The sequence below is a fragment of the Pelodiscus sinensis genome, chromosome 5 (genome assembly GCF_049634645.1).
Source record: "Pelodiscus sinensis isolate JC-2024 chromosome 5, ASM4963464v1, whole genome shotgun sequence".
Classification (NCBI taxonomy): Eukaryota; Metazoa; Chordata; order Testudines; family Trionychidae; genus Pelodiscus; species Pelodiscus sinensis.
In genome coordinates, this window is record NC_134715.1 from 22,181,800 (window position 1) to 22,209,200 (window position 27,401).

At 42.3% G+C, this 27,401-nt stretch overlaps 1 protein-coding gene across 7 annotated transcripts in view; it reads left to right on the plus strand.

The window, feature by feature from the left end:
• The first annotated feature begins 899 nt into the window (after window positions 1-899).
• The window catches only part of RAP1GDS1 (Rap1 GTPase-GDP dissociation stimulator 1), a 157,272-nt gene continuing 130,770 nt past the window's right edge, over window positions 900-27,401 (plus strand). For 2 of the 7 annotated variants that reach the window (XM_075929639.1, XM_075929638.1), the window contains exon 1: window positions 919-1,334. In XM_075929639.1, the coding sequence (XP_075785754.1) occupies window positions 1,331-1,334 (4 nt within the window). In that variant the 5' untranslated portion in view covers window positions 919-1,330. Of the gene's footprint in view, window positions 1,335-27,401 lie in introns of all 7 variants that reach the window. The other 5 variants (XM_006130130.4, XM_006130131.3, XM_075929642.1 and 2 more) reach the window with 4 other exon arrangements.

The window sequence follows — 27,401 nt, forward strand, 5'->3', positions numbered from 1 at the left end:
TGTGGCTGAGAGTCTATTTTTAAAGAGGAAATAATTTATTCTTCTATCATTACTTTGAAAATGAAAAATGGGATCAGACAGCATGTGTTGAACATGCTTTTCCTTGCCAGCATAGACCTAGATATGTTAAAATCACTTTAGGTCCATTTACTAGGTTGGTTTCCAACTGTGGCCTTGTCTTCAGTGGAAAACTAGCCATTATCCTGAAGCCATTTTTTACAAAAGAGTTTCACAAAATCCTGCAAAACCCCAACAAAGAGGTTGTGTTAGCCAGTGCTAGTTCATGTCGAGATGGGTGATGGAGAACTTTTTTTTTTAAATGATACTCTGGAGTATTATTTAACCAGACGCTGTTTACAAGGGTGGAATATGAATCCAATGTATAGGTCTTTACAAAACAGATGCAATTACCTGGCTAGATGGGCATGTCTCTGCATAGCTACCTCTTTCAATGCAAGCTCTAAACATGACAGAGGATAGCATATCCAAATGTAAAATGTAAATCTCCTTCCCTCATTTTCTCTGGCTGCCTTAACATGTCTGTTAGCATGTTCTGCAAATGATAAAACAACGACGAAAGAAGAACCCTCGTTTATACGAAATGACAATTGCTCTAATTCTGCTCCGGGAGGCTATGGGGGGAGGAAGGCTGCACAGGATCTGGGCTGCGCGGGCTGTAAAGCCCTTGGCATCGTATCGATCTGGACAGCTGAGTTTGTCTGCAAAGCCTCCGGCGCCCTATGGCTTTCTAGCCAGGGCGTCTGGATCCCCAAGGGCAGCCCGCGGGTGGGCAGGGCACGGAGAGGCCCGCTGTTCCGCACGCCCTGCAGGCAGCCCGCGGGGGAGAGGCCACGCGCGGAGGGGAGGCACCTCACTCCAAGCGGCTACTTTTCCGCCACCTCGCTAGCGCTGCTACTGTGCGTCTCTGCGGCTGCCTCCGCAGCTCCTCCTCCCGGGGCTCTGGGTGTCGCTGGGCCGGGTGTCTCCAGAGGAGGGCCTTGCCCGGATGTACTACACTGACTCATAATCCAATCGACACAGGCAGCGAGACACACACACTCGCTGCGCTGAGCTGCGCCCGCTTCACTCTCCGCCTCCCGTCCCCGACAGCAGCGGCAGGGCTGGCCGGGCCCCGGAACGCGCGCAGCCCTCCCCCTGCCGCCGCCTGCCCAGGGGCTGCTCCTGCCGCCGGCCGGCCGGCTCGCTGCCGCAGCCGCCCCGCCCCAGGACCCTGCTGCTCCCGCCTGTCCCCCCCCGGCCGCTGGACTGAGGCGCAGGCGGCAGCTGCCCCTAGCAGGACCCAGAGAGCGGCTCCCCTCCCGGCAGGAGCATGGGTAAGTCGCCTTCCTTCAGCCCCCCCAAAGTTATGCCCTATGCGCCCTGTGCTGCAGCACCCGGGAGGCGGGAGGGCCTGGGCCCCGTGATGCCCAAGCAAGTCCGCGGCTCCTCTTCCCATCCCCCTTCCCCGCTCCCTGGCTTCCGTGCGGCTCCCTGTTTTGCATCCTCTCCCCCGTCGCACTGCTCCTGTTTCTCCCAAGGCCGGCCCCTTCCTCCCCCTCCCTCTGTGGCGGGCCGGTGGGAGGAGGAGGAGGTGGAGGAAGACGACTTCATGCAACTTCCTCAGCCGCTCTGGTGTTTCCCCTGGCGGCCGAGGAGGCTCAGGGTGCAGTTTGCTTTGGCAAGGGCTGTGCATGCTCGGCAGGGAATGCGGGGACTGGGATGGGGAGCCATCTCCACCCAGCCTGGGGGTGAACCAGGCGAGTGAAAACACACCAGTCCCTGCAGGAGGCAGCGACTTGCTCCATGCTGGACTAGCGGGGGGTTTACAGGGTGTGTTTTTCCTGGGCTGAGCTCCGTCTTTTGATCACTTCAGGGATAGAGAAAGGGGTGAGGTAGCAGGAAGCTGAAAATAGTCAGGGCACCTTATTTCTGAACTTAAATCAGCGGGTTTCCTTCTGTTCTGAAATGACAGTGCAAAGTTTCTGCAGGCTCGTGTGATACTGCCAGTTCAACCGTCCTGCTGGCCTTAGGTAGGCTGAATGTCAATTTTAATAAAGGCAATGCACTCAAATATAAGTTGCCTTACAGTTTATGGATACAGATTTCTTAGGTGGAAATCAAATTCTCTAAGTATCAAAAGGAGATTTGGAGCAAGTAGTCAAATAGTTCATTCAACAGACTGAGTTTCGCCTCTTCTGTTTGTGTCCTAGACAGCTGGATAATACATTACATAGACTACTTATGTTCCAGTCTTACCTCTGGTGTTCCTCTGCATGGAACCACAAAGATCTTCATTTTTACCCTGCCCCATGATTTTTAAATCACCACGTGTCTTGTGAAGAACTGCAGTCATGTTATCTGGCTGTTAATTCCAAAATCTTATTTGCTAATGGAGACCTCCAAAACAAACACACAATGAGCTAGAAAGGAGTGCTTTCTTATAGCCCAATGGTATGAGTGCTGAGGACACTATAATATACCTCATTGGGTTTCATCAGGAATTAAAGACAAAGCATCTCTCCCATAGAGGCAATGATAGTGCACTCTAATAGTTTAAATGCAGGCTAAGAAGTCAGCAATTCCTGAAGTCATAATCCTAGATCTGACACTTACTTCTGCTGCTGCCTTAGATGAGTAACTGGTTTCTTTTGAGCCCATATACATCTTTTTGCCATTTAGTAAATGAAGATTTCCATAGATAGTAACAAACTCTATATTTTAGTTTCCTTGTCTGTAAAACAAGGATATTGCTTACCGGCCTTTCAGGGCAGTTGTGAAGATTGTCACTTTTATAAAGTGTTTGGAGGAAGAAACCCTCAGAAGCAGGTACTGAACTTTTTCTTGGACATTGTGATAGGGTTCTAGAAGTCTCCCATTTAGTTGAGATGAAAGGACAACTCCTTGACAACTAACTAGGAGATATTTAAGGACACTGGTCATTCCTACTTTTGTGATCAATGTCATAATCAAATTGCTAGTACAGAATGAATGCTGCATTGTACTCTACAAAAGGTTCCATTCCAGTGGTGGGTGAGTTTGTAAATTGCTCATGAAATCTTTCTAGCCAAAATTATTACATTAGCAGAGATAAGATGACTAGGAGGGTTTCCATTCAGTGTCTGTCAAGGATGCTCCTTAATTGTCCAATGCTTGTCTGTATTTCCGCAGTGTTGATTTCCCGGTAAATCAATCTCCCCGGGTTCAATTTAGGGGCTCTAGTACATAAATCAATCACTGATGGCGCCCCCATCGACTCTGGTACTCTACGGAATCTTAAGGAGTAAGGGGCGTTGACGAGAGACAATCTCCCACAGTGGAGATGCCATGGAAACTGGACCTAAGGTATGTCGACTCCAGCTACCCTATCATATAGCTGGAGTTGTGTATCTTAGGTCAACTTTTTTCTTTAGTGTAGACCTGACCTGTCCAGAGAGATTACTGTTGACTAATACAAGAAATGCCCTGCTCTTATTTTTCCCCATCCCTGCACGCATCTGGACCGTATTCTTCTGCCATTTAGGCCAGTGGCCAACTTATAACCTCCTCTGTAGCAGCTCTTGTTGTTCTGAAGAGCCAGTGACCACAAACAGAATCTTCCCACAGCCAGCTAGAGGTTTTCTGTTAATTTTTTTTAATAGCAAACATGACAACTTTGAATGTTTAGAGTCTCTTGATTTTGTGAGCTTAATCATTGTAGTTGCTGTCCCTGCTCAGCTCCAGCATGCTCTCCTACTTTTATTTGTGCAATGCATAACTATTGGAAAGCCTCAGAAAGTAAGTATTGAGGATGAATTTTTGCAACACTAAAAATATCTTCTTCAAGCTGCTATTAACTTGGTAAATCATACTTAAAAATCAAGTATTTGCGGCAAAGAGAACTCAGAGTGTTTCATGATTTAACATACTGAATATTCTACACTTAATAAGCAGGTCAGAATCGGATTAGTAGATTTATCCACTAATGATGTAAAATGGAAGCCTTGGAAAACATTCATATTCCAATCAAAAAATTTGTGCCATTAAAGAGATTCAAATGAACACGTGAGGCTGTAGGAGCTCTGCTGTTAAAATGCCTTTCTTGTCACTGAGGCACCAACAAATTATTTCTCTGTAATCATTCTTCTGGCAATGATTTGCTTCTGTAGGATTGAACTTTTTCCTATCATACTTGCCCTTTGCAAATTGTGCTTTTGTCCTTTGAATTTATATTTAAAAGTATTAATTCAAGCATTACTTTAAAAATGGTTGATTTTTAGTCTTAAACATTCCTTTTGCATGTTGCTAGATTTTTTTTTAACTGTTCTTGGAAATACAGCATTTTGAGCACTTCGGATGACACTCACGGCTGTTGTTTTCTGTACCTTTTCTAATGAAGATTACTTGTGCATTTTTACAATAGTACCTCTTGGTTGGTATTTTGTATCCAGCTGCTTAAAGATTAATCTCTTTATTTTACTTCCTGCAGCATAACTTTATGTTTTATCAATCTTGCAATGATACTGTGTCCTAAAAGACTTCACTATAAAATTATATGACATTTTGGATGATGGATTCAATTCATTCTTATTATGTATATTAATTTCTACCTGCAGATTAAACTTTATGGATTTAAGAGGGAGTCTGCATCTAAGTTTCTTTATGTCTTTCTACAGCACTCAAAACAATAGCTTCTGTGTGCCTCTTAAAAACGCCCACCTAAAACATCAATTCTGTCTAGATGGCTGTCTTATTTAAAGTATAGCCCTTTAATCTGTTCTCCTTTTGTTACTGACTCAAATCCAATCCAAAGAGAAACCTGAGTGAATAGAGATTTACATTGCCCATTTGAGGGCCCAGTTCTTTCCTACAGAGTCTGTACTCACCATTCAGTCTATGTGTTTCCTTGCAAAGTGTACAAAATGCTAAATATGCTCAGGGAGTGTCAGGATTTGTGTCAGCCGGGTGTTGATGGTGTTGAGCTATCACGTACAAACTCTGGATTGTAGATGGCACACTTTGGCAAAGATATAGTCCCCGTTTTCAGAAGATTGCTTTTGTGCATGCTTCCTTCTGTTCACCTTTTAGAAGGAGCGGAAGTGTGTTTCAGCAGGAGAGGCTGAATGCAGTGTGACTTTGGTGAAGAAAGGTTGAATGGGATTAATTTATTTTTCAAAAAAAAGATGTGTAGAGTGGCAGGAGGATGGAATTAAGTTGAAATAATCTTCCATTCTGAAAAGGTTCTTTTTGCTACTCCTCTCAATACTGTGCAGGCTATAGGGGAGAGTGGAAGACTGCTCTGGTGATAATGGGTATTGCCAAACTGGGAAAGTAAAATGTACTGCAATCATAGTAGAACTAAGAGGGTTATCTTATCAGCCAACTTCTTCTGCAGCTGTCCTGGATTGAATTCCATGGTTTGTCCACTGTCAGATGATAATATGATCAGTATCTTCTCCTTCCCTAAAACAGTTATTTTACATTAATATTTTAGATAAGTGGTCATAATTCACCACTAATCATCTTTACTGAAGGAAGACTGAAAACTATAATAGTAAGTCTTTCACTTGTAAATAGTGTTCCCAGGCTAGACTCAAATACTCTGAGAATTAGAAGTTAAAAATCCTCAAGTCTTAGTTATTCTGCTTCGTTTTCTTCACTTTTTTTCTATGGTGTTTCCAAATCCCTCTCTTATTTATAATTACACTCGTTTGTTTATTTCCTCTGCTTTTCCTAGTTCATCTCCTATATACACGCCCCCCCCCCCCCCCCCAGGTTTTTTATTTCTCTTCTTGGTAGCATGTTTGTTCCCATAATTGCTGCTTTGTTTTCTTCAAATTTGATCTGTTCTTTTGCTCTCTCCTTTTTTCTCCAAGTTTTTATTTCAGTTTTATAATAGACACACATTCCTTGCTGACTTCTTAAATTATTTCTGTGTATTCTGTTCTCAGGAGACATAATTTTTGAATGAAGCCTTTAACCTACTGTTACAAACAAAGCTACTAGGCCTCTTTCTTACATAATAACAAACACATATAGTGGTTTTAACACCAGAGCAATGTTCATTAGGGAGACTAGTAAGAACTAATTTAACATTTTTGGCTTTTTCAGAAGTCCTCAACTGCAAGCTTCCAGGAAATTTTATTGAAAAATAAATCTATAGATTTATCTACATAGTCTAGAACTAGTTATATCAGTGTTTGAAAGATTCAAAAGAAGATTTTTTTTTTTTTGCTGCAAACTGGTCTTTGCTTTGGGAAATCACAGTATAGCCTCTATGCTGGTTGGTGCCCTTTGATTAGAATAAATACATTGGTGTTTATCACATCTCATTTTAGCAAAATATTTTGTTAGGGAAAATGTAACTTTTTTTTTACTTGTATCAGTTTTTGGGTTAACCAGAGACAGGAAATGCTGACCCAGTTTTATAGATGATGAAAGACTCACTTTTCATTGTAGACTAGTCTAATTGCATAGTATGCCTTTAGTGAGAGCCCTTGCTATCTATAACTTTGGAGGCATTCATTATCTTTTAGGTAGTAGTTTGTTATCCATGGTAAGGGTGTTTAGCAACCTCTAGGTTCCTAGATGTTACAAAAAAAAGTACTTCCTCTTGAAATGTTGATGCATGTTCTTTAGCTAAATCAGAACTTTTTTAGGACAACTAATGAGTATCAGAAAAGGCATTTTTTCTGATAAGGGATTTTGAAAGTGACATTTTTCATTTTAGGTGTTCTGTTGCTTTTCTGTTAAACCCTCTTTCTAAAACAGCATAGTCTAGACATTTTAGGTTGGTTTCAATAACTGTTTATGTATGAGCTTTATTCCACGGGACTGTTTTTGATAAGATAGAATTTTAAAAAATGAAGCTCTATGGAAAGGTGAATTTCAGAGTATTTCTTTTGGACCAAATGGAGTTGATCTATTTTACAAAAATTTACAAGAGACACAGATTTGCCCATTAGAACTTTTAAGTTCTGTAAAACAAATGGCTGTGGTTCAAGGAGGCTTCGAAGCCCTGTAGATAATCTCTAGAATTTGTGAGCCAGTGAGCTCTGGTTTAGGATACTTTGAAGATTTACATAAATCCTGGTGGTTTTGTAAACATCTTTAAGACAAATGGCTGTGGGTCAACTAGATTAGAAGTTTGGCAGACACTGAGAAGATCTTATTAGCTGGTTTATGAATTGAATTTGGATCCATGCTGTCTGGATATGGACACAGAACTCCATTTCAAGATACTTCTAACATCTGTTGACAAAGCCTGCATGTACTGTCAACTTCACCATGGGGGTCCCACTGAAAAAATGTGGAAGGTATTCAGACAGTAAACATACCTTGCAAGTGTCTCAGACATGCATCCCTTTGCAGACTCCACTGTTTGAAATCTGTGCAGTGAAATTGGTGGGTACCAAAGAACCTGAACATCTAACTCTCAAATTATATTACTAATAATTTATTTTGGAGGCATCATAAGTGACTGTTACAGTTAAAGTTGAATTGTGATTTGCTCTTAAAGTAGTATTAAAATTAGAGCTGTTAAGATGTGGTTAACTGGCTAATCAAGTAGTTGATAGTCGATAAGGGAAGGCAGCTTGGCGCAGTCCCAGCTCGCATTGGGTCCAGGATCTACCCCCGCTGCAGCTCTGCATTTTAAATGCAGTAAGAGCTGGGCTGCCTGCCCACTTGGCTCTTACGACATTTAAAATGCAGAGCCACAGCAGGGGTAGGTCCTGGGCCTGGCATGAGCTGGGCTGTCTGCCTGGACAGAAAACCCTCTGTCTGTGGCCACCCCGGGCCATCATGGCCAGGGGCTGCTGCCAGAGCAGCCTCTGCCTTCAGCAGGCCCAGGCTCACTGTGGGCAGAGGCTGCTTCGTGTATCTCTATTAAAGACAGCAGTGGGGGAGGTGGCACAGCAGAGATGGTGCTGGGGATGGTGCTTTTAAGCCATCTCAGCCTGGCTTCTGCTTCCCCCCTTGCTATCTCTGATACAGAGGCAGCAAGCGAGGGGAGGGAAGCGAGTAGTCGACTAAATTAACAGGTAAGCCTAGGTTTATTGGTTGACTCTCCAGTTTTCTTTTGCACATATATCTGGGAGGGAGGTTGCACAGTGGGGAGTATGAAATTGAAATGAGAGAGCGAGAGCGCGGGCTCTGGGGGGAATGAGCATGAGTACATCGAAAGGAAAGGCATAGTGATATTTGAGCTGGATTTTGAGGAAACAAGTGAGATTTACTGGTTGTTTGGAAACCTGAGGGGAACAATAGGCTTGTGCATGGGAATATTGGGTGTACTGTGGATCTCGGAGAATGAGAGCTCAGTACCTTGTGCTCAGACATTGGAACATGAAGGACTTTTCTGCCAGGAGGTGCAGCCTTGATCCATAGTTGACCAGAGCCTGCACTCCAGCCTGGTGAAAGTGAGTGAGGATGGGGAAGGAAGGGAGATGGAGTGAGGCGAGAGAGGCCTCCAAGAATGGGTGGCACAGGGGCAGAACCTCAGAGAATGGGGGGGAAGGAAGTGGGGAAAGGGTATTTGGATTTGAGGTAGATCTTACATTTCACTTAAATTGAAAAAATGATCTTGTGGTTAAAAAGGTTGGAGACCACTGATCTACACCTGAGTATCTGTGAGAATAATCAGCTACATCAAAATACTTTTCTTTCTCCCATTCCATAAAGATATCCCCTCCCCTTTTAACATCTTATACTTCACATACAGGTTGGAGACAACACTTTCATATCCACCATTCTGTTGTCTGCCACAGTGAAACTACTTCAACTGCCCTCCATAAGGCTGAAAACTATACTTCTCTTTGAACCTGTAGAATTACATGGTACCTTAAGGACAGATTCTGTGACAGATACAGTTGAATTCCAAAGCAGGAAATTGCAAATTTTGCCATCTCTTAACAGTTAGATTAGTCAAAAACAAAAACAGCCAAATAAATATAAGCTAGAAATTAATTGCCTTGCTTTTTCACTTGCCATTTCCTGTTATCCACTTTTTCCTCTTGCTATTAACTCTCTTCCCTCCACTCTTGTTTCTTTTGTTGCTTTCTCTCTCTCTCCAGTTCATTCCTCATTATTTAGTTTTCTCCTTTTAGGTTCTCCCCATGTTCCACCTCCTCTTAGCAATCTTTCAACCTCCCTTCCCCACAGATGTTTCCTACACTCTTCCCCTAGAAGGTCTACCACCTCTTTCATTCCTCACAATGGGCTTCTCTTCCCCATTCCTGTGGGTGACTTCCCCATTTCTCATTCTGCCTTTAACCCTTAAAAATCTGACTACAGTAAACTTCCGATAATCCGGCTCCTTTAGGACCCAGGGGGTGCCGGATTATCACATATGCCGGACTATCAGAAGGGGGGGCTATGAGGGGTCTGGAGTGGGGTGGGAGGGGATGCCACCCCAGGCCCCTCATAGCCCCCCCCTTACGATAGTCCGGCTCTGCCCCAGGCGTCCCTGATTCAGCCGCTGCTGGTCAGTTTCAGCAGCAGCTGAATCGGGGATGCCTGCAATAGAGCAGCTGGGGTGCTGCCGGGTTGGTCCCGCAGAACCGAGGGGCGGCGCTACAAGACCAACCCCGCAGCACCCCAGCTGCTCTGCCCCAGGCGTTGGGATTCAGCCTGCTGGTGAAACTGACGCTGCTGGTCAGTTTCAGCAGCGGCTGAATCCCAACACCTGGGGCAAAGCAGCTGGAGTGCTGCCGGGTTGGTCCTGTAGCGCCGCCCCTCAGCGCTGCGGGACCAACTCGGCAGGACCCCAGCTGCTCTACCCCAGGGGTCCCCGATTCAGCCGCTGTTGAAACAGATCAGCAGCTGATTCCAGGAAGCCCGGGGCAGAGCTGGAATCTGATCTGTTTCAACAGCGGCTGAATCGGGAACCCCTGGGGTAGAGCAGCTGGGGTCCTGCTGGGTTGGTCCTGCAGAGCTGTCCTTTGGCGCTGCGGGACCAACCCGGCAGCACTCCAGGTGCTCTGCCCCAGGCGTCCCCAAGAGCATCTGGGGTGCTGCTGGGTTGGTCCCGCAGCCCCGAGGGGCAGCGCTAAAAGACCAACCCGGCAGCACCCCAGCTGCTCTGCTCCCGGCTTCCCCTATTCAGCTGCTGATCAGTTTCAGCAGCAGCTGAATGGGCGAAGCCTGTCCGGCTGCCCCAGCACTTCCGGGTTCCTGTTGGTGCCGGACCATCAGGAGTCCCGGAGCATTGGATGCCGGACTAATGGAGTTTTACTGTACTATATTTTACTGCACTCTCCTCTTGGTTTTCACATGATTTTCTTTTCCAGTTTTAAAAAACTAGAGTTTCAAAACTTTCTGATTTTAAACAAATTTTAATTTCATTTTGTGAGCAAAACCAGAACTCATCTCCAACCCTTATTAAATCGTGTTTCACTTTTGCCTCCTCTCCTTGGATTAACATAACATGCTAATATATCAGGCAAGAACGTGAGGATATATTTTGTTTGAAAGAAACTATGCAAAACTAGGTCCCAGTGCTACAATTGATGCCACATCACAGATCCTTGTGGCTGCATGGACACTCCCTCTTCCCCCACTTCCATTGAAGTAATAGGGATCTTGACGGAATTAGTTGCAGGAATAGGGACTTAAATTTTGTTTTATTGAGGAAGCATTTTGTATGCAGTCATCATTCCTTCCAAGATGTAGCTCAGAACTGTGGAAAATTGTTGGTCACAATGATGAAAGTTTGGACTCTGGGACAATTTTGACCATCAGCAGCATATTATTATTAAATTTATTATTTGACAAGTGAAGGAAGCTAATCAAAATCAATATAATACAGAAAATAGTGTCCACATTAAGATTAGTCATAATATGACATTAAAAAAAAAAAAAGTCAAACCAATCACCCTCTCCCCACAAAAATGCCTGAAGTTCCACAGAGGTCAATGGGAAGTTTTGCTTAAAAATGTATTGAATGGTATGGCTTATAGTAATTTGTCCTATGCAAGAAGAAACTGATTTAGCATAGAAAAAATTCTGATTGTTATAAAATATTTATAAAATAAAAGGCAAAAGGTGGCATTGTGTCAGATTCTTAATATACACAACAATGACCTTACCTTTATTTTGTATGGCATAAGAAGGAAGAAATATAATATTTTCTAGAGTCAGTGTTTCAGCATCCGTCTTTATGTCTCTGTGGATAATGTTTTGATGTCTGATAGTAGTAAGGTCACATATTCCCACAAGGATTCAGGGACCTCTCTCCAGGCTGCAACGCTACACACAGTATTTCTAGTAATACATATCTAAAGAATGTGAATAGCTAAGGCTCAGAAGGCAAGAAACTTTGAGGAGAGCAAAGAGTGATTTTATCCACTTAACTAAAATATATTTTCATCCTCAAAGTTATGTGATATTCTTGTCTGTCTTTCCCAAGGCAACAGAAGTCCCCTTTGCAATGGAAGAGTAAGAATCCCAGTTTACTTTTTGGCAACGGAGGGAGGAAAGCATGCTCAGAAGTATTGAAAAAAATTCTCCTTTGATTTTACATTTTGGTCATAAATTTCATTTCAGCACACATGCCTAATATGAAACAGATGGTTGGATAGACAAATGCCCTAGCTAACAAGAGGTGGTCTGTTTTTTTAAATATAATTGCAATTAAATAGGCTTATTAATATATATCTATGGATGTGAGTTGTACTATTGTTCTAGCATACTCTGATACTTCAAATGCTAGACAGCTTGCATTAATTCAAAGACAACATATTTTAAGGACCACATAAGGTAAAGTTGCCAAGATTTCCAAGGTCAGAAATGGCAATCTATCTACAAAAATCTCTGTACAAAGTGAACTGGTTAATTTCTTGAAGACTATTATCAACAGTATGTTTCATAAATTGATTATTTTTGGCAGCTTCTCTGAAACACACTGCTATTTGACCTATGTAATTTTTAATATGGTTTCTCAAAATGTGTTCTCTTAAAAAGGACCTATAAGAAATATGTCTTTAAATCACAGGTGTGTTGAAAAGTTTTTGTTCAGATTAGGTGTAAAATGGGATTGGAGTTACAAATTTAATGAGTAGGCAAAAGATTTGGTACCAAATTTGATTTTGTAAATTGATTGTATGAGTTTTTTGCATTCATGGTAGAAATCTTAAAAAAGCAACCATTCTCTTAAGATTTTGACCACATCTGAAGTAGAATTGGAAAAACCAGGCCTCCTCTGGTTTTGGCCATAACCTGGAAACAAAGTGTTAGGTAGTTTTTTGAACTCCTGATTTAGAAATTGAAAGGCATTCGGAGAGAGGTTTTGGCCTCTCAGAATTTTATGTTGTTTTTAGAGAAACATCTTAAATAATGGAAGTGCTTAACAATAAAATCTGAGTGGTATCTCAGATTAACAACGGTATTTTGATATACAGGCAGTCCCCGGGTTACGTACAAGATAGGGACTGTAGGTTTGTTCTTAAGTTGAATTTGTATGTAAGTCGGAACTGGTACATATTGTAGGGGAAACTCTAGCCAAACATTTCTCCAGAGCTCAGTTTTATTCTCCCACACCTCACTTCCCTCAGTCCTTTATTCTCAAGCTGAAGTGTCTGCTGAGAAAAGCCACTCCGCGTCTCCCTAGTCTACTGGGGGGGCGCTAGCTTCGCGTCTCCCTGGTCTGCTGGGGGGAAGCAGCTAGTGCGGGGTTGCCTCACCCCGTTTGTAAGTAGGGATCCGATGTAAGTCGGATCCATGTAACCCGGGGACTGCCTGTATATGAATATAGGTGCGTATGTGCACTGCACTTTTAAATGTTACTGGTAAATGAACTGGAAGATTAATAAACTAGCAAAGCTCTTGCATCCAGCAAATTACCGTGGCACTTACTTTACTTTACATATCTGAATAATGATTTTTGTGTGGTTACGCATGTGATCAGTTGCTTTGCTGGATCCATGACCAAGACCTGTGTTTGGTGTCCAGTATTTCCCCTTTAAGGCCTGAACTTATATCTTGGCAGTTATGGGAAAGAAACTGACTTGAATGAATGGTTTTAAAATTTTAAAGTGACAAATATACAATCAACTGAATTTTAAACAATTTTGCCTAAAATATGATTTATATTTAAATCTATGGTGATCATCTGTAAGTGAAGGAGGATATCAGATTTTTTTTCCCCTCTACAAATTAAATTTAGAAATTAAAGTAGATAAATTAATTTAGAAATCTTTAATATTTGATGAGCATCAGTGTCTTCCTAACGGCGGCTTACTGGAAACAATGCAACACTTTGTTTAACATTTTTCATTTTCTCTTTGCTGTGAGCTATAATAGGTTCTATAACTGAAGTTGGTTGACAGTAACAAGATAATGCTGGTATTACTTGTATAACTTCACTGTATGTAAACAATGCAGTCATTAAAAAGTTACTTTATGTAAAGCGTACAGTTAGGCATTAACTGATGCATAAATTAAACATAAAAATAATCACATCTGCCTGTTCAAGGTCAGAACCTCCTTCCATGTCAACCAGGATATTTTCCTGTCTGTTTCACACATACAAAATGGGAAGTGATTATCAAGGAAGGAGAACTGCAGGAAGGGATCTAAGGGTCATAGTGGACTACAAGCTAACTATGAATCAACAATGTGACACTGTTCCAAAAAAGCAGACTAGGGATATAAGTGACTTGTTGACTGCCCAATAAGCCTAGGGTTATCGGGTAGTTGAGTTGCTACTCGACTAGTTGCTTCCCCCTGCTTGCTGCCTCTGTATGAGAGGCAGCGAGGGCTGGGGGAAGGCGGAGCAGGAGCGGAGGTGCAGCGGGGGAAACAGTATAAGTGGGGACTGAAGCAGTTCCTGCTCGCCCTGGGTTCCCTGCTGCGCCTCTGCCTTTTGAATGCGCACTGGGGAGATATGGTACAGGGGAGGGGGACACCCTGACATCAGCAGCCCCCTCTTCTGCCTCTTCTACTCTGCAGAGCAAGCAGGAGGCTCCTGGGGGAGAGCTCGAAGGTAGGGGTCAGGAGAAGCATGGCAGTGGGGGAAAGGGGTCACTGAAGTGCCGGCATTTGATAGTCTCCTGACCAAATCAGTCAGGATCACCTGTCAGAGGCTCCAGGATGTACTGGTAGATCTCGATCTACTGGCTGGTGACCACTGATCTAGAACCATCTGTGGGTTATGTAAAACTGTCAAACAAGAGAGGTCCAACTGATTTGAAATAGAAGAGCTCTAGTATTCAACACCCAATTAATAAAATCCAAACTTCTTTTGATGCAGAGACATTTCTCATCTCTCTTTTAGAATAAAAATCTATGTCAAATGAAAGTTTTACTTATGCTTTCATAATTTAAAAACTTCTACATATTGCAACACTTTAATGCTCTGAAGCCAGATCAATTTAAAAATGTTTATTTTGTCATATTTGAAAGAGCAGAAAGCCCTCAACTAAAAATTGCTTTCTGTTCATTAAGCTGGCATAAAAGTACACCCGCCCCCAAAAACTCTACTTTGGTTATTTGAAAAATATTTCAGCATTTATGAACTGATAAATGGCTGTTTAATTCATGGTTGGTTCAAAACCTATTGCTGCTTCTAACTGAGTAAAAACCATGGGTCTGATTCTATTTCAATTTCATTGTTCCTACTTAATCATTTAAATTCATGTAAAGTGAGTGCAAAAATGGTGAAAACATTAACCAACTCAGAATGGTAGTTTTTTATAAGCACATTGCAGGGGTGTTACTACTCAAAATACAAAATAGAGGAATCAAGTCCACAATTTTTATGATATTTGAGATGTAATGAACCAGCTTAAAAAACTCTTGTTTCCAGACATGCACTCTTGTTTAGCAGCTTTAGGATTTATGGGCACCATCTTGAGTGCTACCAGAGATCGTCATCTTCCACTGTAGTTACTGAAGGTTTTGGATGCTCTGGATATTTAGGAATCAGCACCACCATGGAATCAGGCCTATTTTCATACTACAGTTCTCCAGTACTTTCATATTTTAGGTGGCCTGTTGATTTTTATACTTATTTCATTGTATGCATATTACCTAGCAGCTGGGATGTTTTTAACAGGAATCACTGATGTTTAATCAGCTCTGTTTATAAACAAATTACAGCAATGACCTCTTTTGGTGAATATTCCATCTCATCTGTGTCAGTTACCTTATTGTCTCAGATGTTATTTTGACTGTAGATTCTTATCATAAAGCCTACAGATAAAAAAAATCCTTTGTAATCTCTTCTTCCAAAATACAAGATGTAGTAAAAGGGGCTTTTAAAGCTCTGTCCAGTGGGATGAATGACATACCACTATTCCAGCTTACTAGTCTTTGTCTAAGATGCTTCCTTTGGCTAAGAAAGGTCTTCTCAGACAGGTGTATGTACAGAGATATGAATGTATTATGGTGATATTTGAAAGTGTGAACTTCATTGTCACTTTCAGTGTTTATTTTTTATCTGACAACTGTAACATAAAGAAAGGTCTCTGGGCTCCTGTGCTGCTCAGCAGGGCTTTCCAAGGGATCATAGGACTTACTAATGTTAAGAATCTTCCATCACGTCACTCAATAACAAGGTATTCCTCGTGGAATGAGGAGTAACGGTAGTTCGAACTAGGAAGCCTAGTTCGAACTACCTAGTTTGTGCCCTGTGTAGCCGCGCGGCACAGGGTTCGAACGAGCGGGGTTTTAAAAATGGCGGAGCCCCACTTATGCAAATGAAACCCGGGAAATTCAAATCCCGGGCTTCATTTGCAAGTGCGGTATGCCTACATTACCCTCCTAGTTCGAACTAGGAGGGTAGTGTAGACATACTCCCATTCCTTTCCTGATAAGAACAGTTAGCAAGACTGAAGACTTTTTTAAAGTGGGTATTTACCCAGTTAGAACCTCTGATGCAAACCCTTGTAGGTACAGACAAACATATAGATTGCATTTGTAACAGGTAGCTTGTCAATTCCAAAAAGAAAGTAAGCTGTATCATTGTTTAAGAGAATTTTGCCTGTCAATACTGAGGGGAGATTAGAGTTTGTGGTCTTTTATTTTAAAGTGTAAAACAATTGCCAATTAACTCATGCTAACACAATTGTAAATGCTAATGTGAACATTCAAAAAGCTTTCACTAGGATTCTAGGCTGAGTTACAGGGCAGTGAATGGCAATCTAGGTTCGTGAGTGTTTTGCATAAGCAGCCCCCATTCTTCTCAATGGGCCATAGAATTATCATAAGCAAGGCAATTTCCCCAGATAGAGTAGTTTTGCTAACTGCGCCTGCATACCTAGAAATTGCAGTATGTGGTGGTTGAAAGCCGTGTTTTCAGTTGGATGCAGAGGGCAGGTTCTAAATTACACTAACAGATTTTTCCATCTTTCCTGATAATTTTATTTTACAGATCAATATTTGACTGCATTAATTAGCATTATTTCTACCTACTTTTAGTGGATGTTTTTATAAATGAATACAATTGAAGACCACACCAATGCAATTTTTTTTATTCTCATATTTAGCTGCTGGAAGTAAATGGATCACAGAATGAAACAACACTGTATTGACTTATGCCTGCTGGAACAAAAGCATTTTGGTCTTTTCCCACAGATTCATCAGACCTCAAACATGTCAAGAGTAGTTATGACTGACATTAGTGTGTTGCCCAAACTATATAAGAATCCATCTTTTTACTCAAATTGTGACTTACAATCTCTCTGTTGTAATATGTGACAACTTCTAAGGCTCTGCCTTACTTTTTGAATGCACCATTTATAACTGCAAACAGAAGTTGGAAAAAATATATTAAATAATTAAAGTGCGTAGGAGGAATTTTCCCCCTAACTATAGCTCCTTTATGCCACTCCAGCAGTTGAAAGCCCCACACCTGACAGAGGCACTGAGTAGCACTGCCATAAACCACCTTAAAAGTGTGTGTCAGTCCCTGCTGTAGAGGGCATATGAGGAGTGGGGCCAAGGACATGTTGAAGTAATTTTCAAAGAACTAGATTTATGTGCTGCTCTGAGTTGTGGAGCAGCACAGAGGCATCTCTTAGGAGTCTGAAGTAAATTAAAGCTGTCCCTTGGTTCTTTCCTAGGTTTTAGCCCAAGCCCCTCTATCATCCACACAGAAAATATTGGATGGAAATTCTTTAATCCTTGGATAGCTTACCCATCTGGGGATATCAGAGAGAACCCAAGCTCTGGTTTTACTTTGGCTGGAACCTGTCCATTTTGAGGAGGGTGATTTTTGCCTATGACCGCAAGTGCCCTTCCCACCATTCTTCTTGGAGGATACAAAGTTCTTCCACAACTGAGAGGGAAATAATTCCAGAGTGTCTGAGCACAGAGGGTCACAGAATAGGTGACCAGACACATATGCAAGTGCCAAAACAGTGAGGATCCAATCATGCAGATAGAGCTTTGCTGTGGGACACTTGCATCTAATCAAGGCCTCAGCTGGACTAATATGTTTATTTTTGGATGCCACACCTTAAGAAAGATCCAGAGAAATTCAAAAGGGTCTAGAGGAGGGGAAAAAATAAAAATAAAAGAAATAAAAGATACTGAAAACCTTACATATGAGGAAAGGTTAAAAAACTCATTAAACTTAGAGTGGAGAAAGAAAAGTGATAGGGAACCTGTTAGTCTTCAAATAGATTAAGTACTGTTATAGAGAACAGTAATTAATTGTTCTTTGTATTTACCTGTTGGAGTCCACTGACTGCTGGTAGCATCACTTGCTGGCTGTTGTGGGGATTCACTCCAGCTAGGCAAGGCATCCCCTCCCCTCGTGGTGCCTCTCTCATCACTCTACTGCCCTGTATAGTCCTGTCAATCTGGGAACTGCAGCCTCCTTTTCATGACGGGGTGCTCCAGCTGGATCACCATACATACTCCCTTTTTTTGGCAAATCAAAGTCCTTCTTGACAGAGAGGCTTAGGTAGATCTCCTGCTCACTGCCTCATCAGTGCCACTTCATCAGTGGCTGAGGGTAGAAGGGGGACACCTGGGCCTATCATCTACTCCAGGTTCCCACTTAGTAGTCCTTTATTGCAGCCAACGTTTGACCTACCCCGTCGTACCTTACTGCTTTTTCCCTGAGCCTTGCCTACTTCTCTGGCTCTTGCCCTTCTCTGGGCTTGCCAAGCCACACTACCTCTGCCTAGGAAGTAATTTTAAGCTACTTGCTTCTCTCAGGAAGTGACTGAAGACTCCTTCCTTTCAGTTCTTCCTGGCTTATATAAGTCCCACCTGTTTCTGCCCAGCTGAGCCTGTTCTACTTAAATCCCTGCTCCCTGTCTCCTCCAACTACCTGGGCAGTTATTTGCTCTTTGCGGGAGGTTGACACCTCATGCACCACCAGCAGTAGGACAAAAAACAATAGGTTTTATCTGCAGCAAGGGAGATTTGGAATATGAGGAAAGAGAATTTCCAAATTCTAAAGATAGCTAACCATGGGAATAACGGACTTTCAAGGGAGGTTGTAGAATTCACATTTTTTTAAAACTGAGTCACACACCATTGAGTGGTCCTGCCCAGCTCTTTATTTCTATACTTTTCTAATAACTTTGCTTATGTGAGTGGTCCCATTGGTTTTTAGCAAGCAGGCAATAATTTCTGGATTTAGATCTCACTGTAGTGTGGAAGTATGGTTAAAAGAGGCAGGTCATGGGACTTAAGGCCCAGATGAACTTCTGGAGGGAATTCAGTAAATTCTAGAAGAAAAACAAATTGCTTATCAGAAGGGCAAATGCCTTTGAATAGGTAGCTAGAGCTTACTGCACATCCAGTTATCACAGGACATTGCATCCCTGCAGGATCCTTGATGATTAGCCTTTCATCCCACCTCTTGTTAGCCATGTCCCTCATTCTTGAATGAGACCTACACATTTATATTCTGAACACAATTCCCTTCAAAGGGTTTCAGAGCCGTCCTTTAATCTGCCTCAGAGGTCATTATTGAGCAATGCAAGGCCCTAATTCCAGCAGGCCTAAAAAAACCCTCCCTCTCTGCAGCACTCTCAGATCTTGCTGACATAAAGAATAAAGAGCTAAGAAACCAATATAACAAATAATGTTTGCAGCTCTCTGTCTCTTCTTTTAAGAAAAAGTTAAAAAGAAAGTGACTAACATCCTCATTCTGCACTGAGCTCCATACAGGGGGATCCCTGCTCCTGTGGGGAGTTCCACTGCCTTCAGTGGCACACAGAGAGTGCATTGCAGGATTTGGGCTTCCAAGATTTAAGTAAAATCACAGAAACATAGAAATGTCAGACTGGAAGTGACCTCAGTAAGTCATCTAATCCAATCCTAAGAACTATGGCAAGCCTAAGGATCTGTCTACACTACAAACTTCAGTTGACCTGTGTTAAATTGACTTATAGCCACAGCGTAATTACTGTGGTGGCAGATGTACATACTACCCTCCTTCCATGCATCCTCTCTAAGAGCGCTTCCACTGACTAAAGATCCCAGTGTAGGGGCCTGAGAGCCATGGATCCATGCAGCTCCCTGCCAGGAGCCCAACTGCCCCTGGGCTTCTCGCCTCCCCACTTTTCACCAGGAATGGGAAGCAGTTGCCTGGGCTTCTTGCCTCCGCCAGGAAGGGGGGAGGGATCACATGGGCTTCTCAGCTTTCTGAATGGGGAGCGGGGCTGCAAGGCAGCTGTGTGAGAGCCCATCAGCTACCCCAGCTTGTTTGTCAGTTTCACCACCCCACCAGGAGAGAGGAAGGACTTCAGTGACTTGTGCAGCTCTGCTCTTCGCTTGTGCCTCTCCCTCTTCCTTCCTGCACCCATTCATCTGTGCAGGGACTTGGGGCTTCAGAGTGACGAAGAGCCCCAAGAACTGCAGGAGGAGCAAGGGTGAACCAAAGTAGTTCCAGCTCCAGCGCTTTTAACAGTTAACAGCACTGCTTAAAAATGTCAGGAAAAAGCAAAGTTGACACAAAAATTCATTTAAAGACTTAATGGACCGATGGGTCGACTAGTATGTTTAATTTGTACAGAGATTGTGGCTGTTGTCAACAATGGGAACATCATTATGAAACGAAGCATGTGGATTTTGACCACAAATATTCAAAGTCTGACAAGATTGCTTCATTGAAGGGTGCAGTGTGAAGTGTGTGTAGGTAATGGCAAAACAAAAAAAACCTTTTACAGATGTGGGTATTATTAAGCATTGTATGGTTATTGCAGCTGAAACCCTTTTTGCAGAGAAGACAGACATTGTTGATTGACTCCTTCAGACAACTGCCATTCTCAGACACAACAGCTGTTAGGTGTGTTGAAATGATGGCATGGGACGTTTTCAAGCAGTTGTGTGAAAAAATGAAAATTGGAACATTTTCCACGTCTGTGGACAAATCTTGTGATATCAGGGACACAGTGCAGCTAACAATGTATTTCTGATTTTTTGATAGTGAAAAATTTGGGGAGGAGTTGTCCCTTATACCCCATAACAGTTTCACAACTGGTGAGGATTTGTTTAATTCCATTTTGTCTAATGTAGGTTCTGATGAGACTCAGATTGTGTCAATTACAACCGATTGTAGTCGTTCCATGATTATACTCACTGAGGGTATGTCTACACTTGCACCCTCTTTCGAGAGAGGGATGCAAATGCAGACAAGTGAAATTGCAAATGAAGTGCAGATTTGAATTTCCCGTGCTTAATTTGCATAATTGCATCTGGACGCTATTTCGAAATACCCTATTTCGAAAAAAGAAATGCTGTCTAGACGTGCTTATTTCAAAAGAAAACCCTTCTTTCAAAATAATCTTTAAACCTCATTTTATAAGGAGTAAGGGTAATTTCAAAAGAAGGGTTTTCTCCTGAAATTACCGCGTTAACACAGCATTTGTTATTTCGAAATAGGGCATTTCAAAATAGCGGCGGAGCACGAATATGCAAATGAAGCGACGGAAATTCAAATCCACGCTTCATTTGCAATTTTGCTCAGCTGTATTTGCAAAAGACGGTGCTTGTGAAATGTGTGCGAGATCTGAACCCCAATTTGATTTCCCCACCGTGAAATCCACCAAACCACACTTTGTGCAAAGCTTAGCAATGTGAACACTGATGTAATATCGGGGTGATTAAACTTGTCCACTGCTTCCAATCTGAGTCATCACTGCCACACAAACAGTTCAGAAGCTTTCTTTCAGAAATATCTTCAAATTACAATGACCTTTTGGTTCATAATGACATCTGCTGGCTGAGCAAAGGGCAAGTAGTAAGAAGGCCATGGGAAATTTAGAGTTCACGCGTAAGAATATTTACACAACAGTCTAAGGCAAACAGCAGAAGACTACATATATTTTTGAGGGATGCCACAAGCATGAGCATTCTGGCCTTACTTATTGATTTAACAGGCCACTTAAATGATCTAAACTTAAAACTACAGGGGTAAAATGTAATGGATCCCCACAGTAGTGACACCTTATTTGAAAACAAACTGAGTCTCTTCAAAACTGAATTGGAAACCGGGAGGATGCTGCATTTCCCAGCGTTGCCAAGCTTCCAGGAAAATATATCCGATGGCATCATCTCTGGACAGGCTTCTTCAAAATTCCAGCAGAGGTTCCAAGAAATTGAAAGTGTTAAAGAAACCTTCCTATTTGTAAAGAATCTATTCATGGTACAAGTTGAACCTCTCTAGTCTGACACCCTTGGGTGCCAAAACAGAGAATTTGCTGAGCCATAGGAGGTCAGTATTGTGTAGAGAGCTGGTCTTTTTTTATTTTTATTTTGTTGAGGCAAATAAAGGGACAGTACTTGAAGTGCTGCTTAATAATATATAACTGTACTGATACATCCTATATAAGCCTATGCCTGGACAAGGCTTATCAGTTCTCTTCATAACAAAGTGTTAGTGTTGTTACACAATTTTACTGTATTGGCACAAAGAAATAAGTAGATAAAGCATACAAACCATACTTACACTTAGGGGTATTACCAACACTTCCACTGCTTGTTGGGTTCTTAGAAGACATGTAGGGGTAAATTAGAGCTAAAGAATGGCACAGAACATTGAGAGCCAGGACTGGTGGCTGTCAACAAACTTTAAGGGACCGTGGAAAACTTGCCTACACCTTTATTCAGTGGACATCCAGCTAACTAAAATCATGCCAGACCACAGATGTTGCCGGACCCAGGGAGTGCTGGACTAGAGTGGTTCAGTCTGTACAAGCAAATAGTACTTCATGTAATCAAGCAAGTCTCCTTTGCTAAATGTTGAAAAAGTAAAACTACAGCTGGAGTGTACTGATTTATAAGAGGATGAAGTGCTTAAGTCACAGCACATTGAAACTACATCTGAAGCTTTCTGGGCAATCCTTGAGCTGGACTACACATATGCACACTTGAAAAGGGCAGCATTTAACATTTTGATTATGTGTGGCTTGATATGTGTGTGTGTCAGCATTCTGAACAATGAACAGCCTTAAATAAAAAAATCACTCTGATCTGACTGATAATCATCTGGGCAATTGCTCTGTCTTGCCTTGATTGAACTCACTCCAAACTTCAAGATACTTGTCCAGCAGAAGACATGTCACTTTTCCCACTGATGGTGAGTACTTATTCACACATTTTATTTTAAATCTCTGTTGCTATCTAAAATTAAATTTTCTTAGTGATACCACAGTTCTAACAGTATTTCACAGAAATTATCCATTATTCTTTTGCCTAATACACGTGTAGGAGGATGTGTATTATTGGAAAGACTCGAATCATTAAAGATAAAGAGTTTATGTGCACTACATGTTATTTTCTTGTAAACTCTGATACTTATATTCAGGAGTTGCCGAGCTGCTGCGAGCCCCACTCGCCAGCCGTGCGGTTCAGTACATTGTGCATGCACAGACCGCGCTGCGCATGCGCTGATCATGCTGCGGCACCATGCCGGGCTATAATCTACTCGTCCGTGGTAATTAAGATTACCTTAATTGTTGAGCTCTGCTTATATTACATGAACAACAGAAGGCTGAGAAGTTTTAAATTTGTTTATTTATATGCAAATATCCCTATATTATAATGTATATGACAAAACTCTTAAAACAGTTTTCTGCGAGTGTTTTTAATGCTAATATTTGCACCTGTTTTCCATTTTTTCTAAGGTACTTTGTCAAAGTCTCCAATAAATTACACCTTTCTTGGAGGTTATTTTTAGGTTATACAATGTAGGGATGTGAAAGACTAGTCGAATATGCAATAAGCAAATGATAATTAGATAGTCGACATGCTAGTTGACTAGTCACTTCTCTCTCCTGCTGCCTCTGTCAGACAGAGGCAGCAAACGGGGGAGGGGGGAGCGAGGAGGCGGTACTTCAAAGCATCAGCACTGCTTGAAGCCTGGGACTAGGCCCCGGGCTCTGTGCGGCACTGCTGCTTTGAAATGCCTTGTGCAGCCCAGGGACAGCTGGGGTGTCCCCAGGCTGCACTAGGCGTTTCAAAGCGGCAGCGCCACATGGAGCCTGGGGTCAGCAGGGGAGTCCCTAGCTGATCCCGGGCTTCACATGGCGCTTTTGCCTTTGAAGTGGAGCTATAGCCCTAGGGCTGTTGCTCCATTTCAAAGGCAGAGGCGCCCTATCAGCTAATCGAATACTCAATGCAAAATGCATCTATTATTTGATTAGTCAGTTAGTCACTATTTAACATACATAATACAATGGTTTGATTTTATTTTTAATTTAATGCAAAAATATATATAAAGAACTAGAAGATTTACTCAGGTCCTTAGTTCAATTTTTGGTTTTTGGAAAATAAAATGAAAATGTCCATGCTTCATATGACTCATTGTTCTGGGATGGGGCTGGGGATGAAGAGTTCAGTATGCAGGCTGCTCAGGGGACACAGGACAACCCCAGCCCTCTCTCACTGCAGCAGCTTGAGGCCAGGTGAGAAGCAACTCTCCAGGGCTGCTGCAGCTCCACTGGGTACAGCTGGGGTAGCAGTTCATTTGCCCCCTGCATTTCCCTACCAGAGTGAAGAATGCAGCAAATTGTGCATTTTCCCCTTGCTCCCTGATCTAGCGGAACAGCCAGCAGTGTGCCTGTATGAATCGGTGGGAGTGAGCTTCAGCTCCCCCCGTCCTCTTGAAAGGCCACCTCAGGATAGGGGGAGGCTCAGGATTGGGACAGTCCCGGCTGGGGGGGAGGTGGCACCTCCAGCCGGCCTCCTTCACCTGTTTGTTGATTCTTCTCTTTTCTGTTTGGTTTTATGTGAAGCAATCCCATTCCAGGCACATCCCATTTTCCTGGCACAACCAAATTCTTACCTTGTAGTAAGTTATGATAAGAGGAAGCAGCATACCAAATTTGGTGGTCCTAACTCTTTGGCTATGTCTAGACTGGCATGATTTTCCGCAAATGCTTTTAACGGAAAAGTTTTTCCATTAAAAGCATTTGTGGAAAAGAGCGTCTAGATTGGCACAGATGCTTTTGCGCAAAAGCACTTTTTGTGGAAAAGCATCTGTGCCAATCTAGACGCGGTTTTGCGCAAGAAAGCCCCGATTGCCATTTTCGCCATTGGGGCTTTTTTACGCAAAACAGTTTTTAGCTGTCTACGCTGGCCCTCTTGCGCAAAAACATTTCTGGAAAAGGGCTTTTGCCCGAACAGGAACATCAAAGCATTTGCGCAAGAAGCACTGATTTCGGACAGTAGAACATCAGTGCTTTTGTGCAAAATCAAGCGGCCAGTGTAGACAGCTGGCAAGTTTTTGCGCAAAAGCACCTGCTTTTGCAGAAAAACTTGCCAGTCTAGACGCAGCCTGTCTGTTTAGGAGGAGTTCTTGAACAAACAGACTGACACTCTCATTTTTATAGTCGGTATAAGCCCTGGATGTATTTCACAGCATTGTATATGTTCATTGAACAGGGACACTTGTGGTGTGAAAAAATGTTTCTCTGGAGTCTGGACCTTGATTATATCTTGACCAAGAAATTTGGACCCTAGTACAAAAAATGACTACCCTGTCAAGTGTTTGTCCAACATGTTCTTAAAAATCTCCAGTGACAGATTCCATAACCTCCCTTGTGTAATTTGTTCCAGTGCTTAATTGCCTTTACAGTTAGGAAATTTTTCTTAATGTCTAAACTCAGTCTCCCTTGCTGATATTTAAGCCCATTACTTCTTGCCCTGTTCTCAGTGAATAAGGAGAACAATTTATCACCTTCCTTTTTTATAGCAAACATTTACATATTTGAAGTAGGGTTGTTAAAATGCATTTAATTTGGTAAATATAACTTCTGAAATTTTCAGTGCTTACATATTTACACACTAAGAAAGGCAGTTCCACGTGAGCTGGTGCGCACGATGAGCCAGCTTTTAAGCTGGCTTCTCTATATACAGGCAGTCCCCAGGTTACGTACAAGATAGGGACTGTAGGTTTGTTCTTAAGTTGAATTTGTATGTAAGTCGGAACTGGTACATATTGTAGGGGAAACTCTAGCCAAACATTTCTCCAGAGCTCAGTTTTATTCTCCCACACCTCACTTCCCTCAGTCCTTTATTCTCAAGCTGAGGTGTCTGCTGAGAAAAGCCGCTCCGCGTCTCCCTGGTCTGCTGGGGGAGGGGCGCTAGCTTCGTGTCTCCCTGGCCTGTTGGGGGGAAGCAGCTAGTGCGGGGTTGCCTCACCCCGTTTGTAAGTAGGGATCCGATGTAAGTCGGATCCATGTAACCCGGGGACTGCCTGTACTGAGTTCCACAGAGCCTCTCCCTTCCCCACACTGATGCCTCTGATACAGTGGCAGCGGGAGTGGGGAAATGGCTCCACGGGAGCTGGTACACACGTGGAACTGGCCTTCCCCGGGTGTAAACATGAATCCACTGAAAATTTCAGCAGTCACACGTTTACCAAAATAAATACATTTTAACATCCCTAGCACTGGGAGACCCTAAAAGGAGAAAACTGAGTCGTGAAGAATGGAGCTGCAGGGGAGGGCGAAGAAGACAGAAGTCAGTGCTTTTAAGCTGGCTCCCAGTGAACACTGGCTCCTGCAGAGCTGCCTGGTCTCTCTTCCCTGCTGCTGCCTCCTCACCCCCAAATGTAAACATATAACCACTGAAAATTTCTGTTAGCTGTTTACACGTGTACACTCTCACATTCCTAATTTGAAGGGTGTTAACGTGTCTCCCCTCAGTTTTCTCTTCTCCAAACTAAACAACCTCCCTCCCCCTTTTTTTTTCAAAATTGCCTGATAGGTCATTCTTTCTATACCTTAATAGTTTTTGTTATTATCCAGATGTTCTCCCATTTGTCCTAGAACTGGCCACAATTATCAGTGCTGACTAGAGTGGAATAGTGATAGAAATGTAGCCGTGTTAGTCTTGTGTAGCTGTAGAAGATTTACTTCTAATGTTTTGCTTACAGAACTCCTTCTAATACATCTCAGAATGATGCTAGCTTTTTTGGCAACAAAATTATATTGTTGACTCATAGTAAGTTGGTGATCCACTATAACCCCCAGGTCCTTTTCTGCAGTACCCATTCTAGGCCATGTGCCCCTTTTTTGTGTGTGTGTGGACTTAATTGTTTCTTTGTGAGTAAAGTGCTCTGCATTTATCCAGTTTTGTCCTTGATGGTGAGGTTTTTACGTTTCTGTTTTTTAAGGTCATAAATATGTAGCATTTTTAATGGGGTTGTATTATTTTTCCTCTTTGACTTTTCCAGAGATTCTGTCTCCAAAACTGTACTATCAAATACATTTGCAGTGGTTACATACTTCATCTTATTTAAACATTCATCCCAAATAGTCTTCAGTAATACTTGAGTCCTGCTGCTTTGGGGTTCTGACTCACTCAGCTGTTCGTATGGATTGAAATGTGTTGTCTGAAAATGTCAGTGTCCTGTTTGTTATTCTGTCATATAATTCTAAGTAAATAAAATTATAAATCATCCTAAAGGTTAACGATCACTTAGAATTTCCATAAATATACAGCTTACCAGTGAGGTTTTTTTGTTTTGTTGTTTGGTTGGTTGGTTATGAAAGTATTGAGGAGTATTTGGAGGACCATTTTAATTTCATCATCTGATTAGGCTGCAACTTCGAGTCAGTCAGTCCTCAGGAGAGCATCTGAGCTAATCCTAACAATATACAATGTAGTATGTTCATGTTAATGATCTATAAAAAGGGAAATAAGAACAACCCAAGAAACTACTGACCAGTCAGCTTAACTTCTGTGCCAGGAAAGATAATGGAACAAATAATTTAAGGAATTCATCTGCAAACACCTGGAAGATAATAAGGTGATAGGTAACAGCCAGCATGGATTTGTAAAGGACAAATCGTGTCAAATCAATCTTATAGCTTCCTTTGATAGGATAACAAGTCTTGTGGATAAGGGGGAAGCGGTGGATGTGATATACCTACACTTTAATAAAGCATTTTATATTGAGTCACATGACCTTCTTATCAATAAACTAGGGAAATACAACCTAGATAGGGCTACTATAAAGT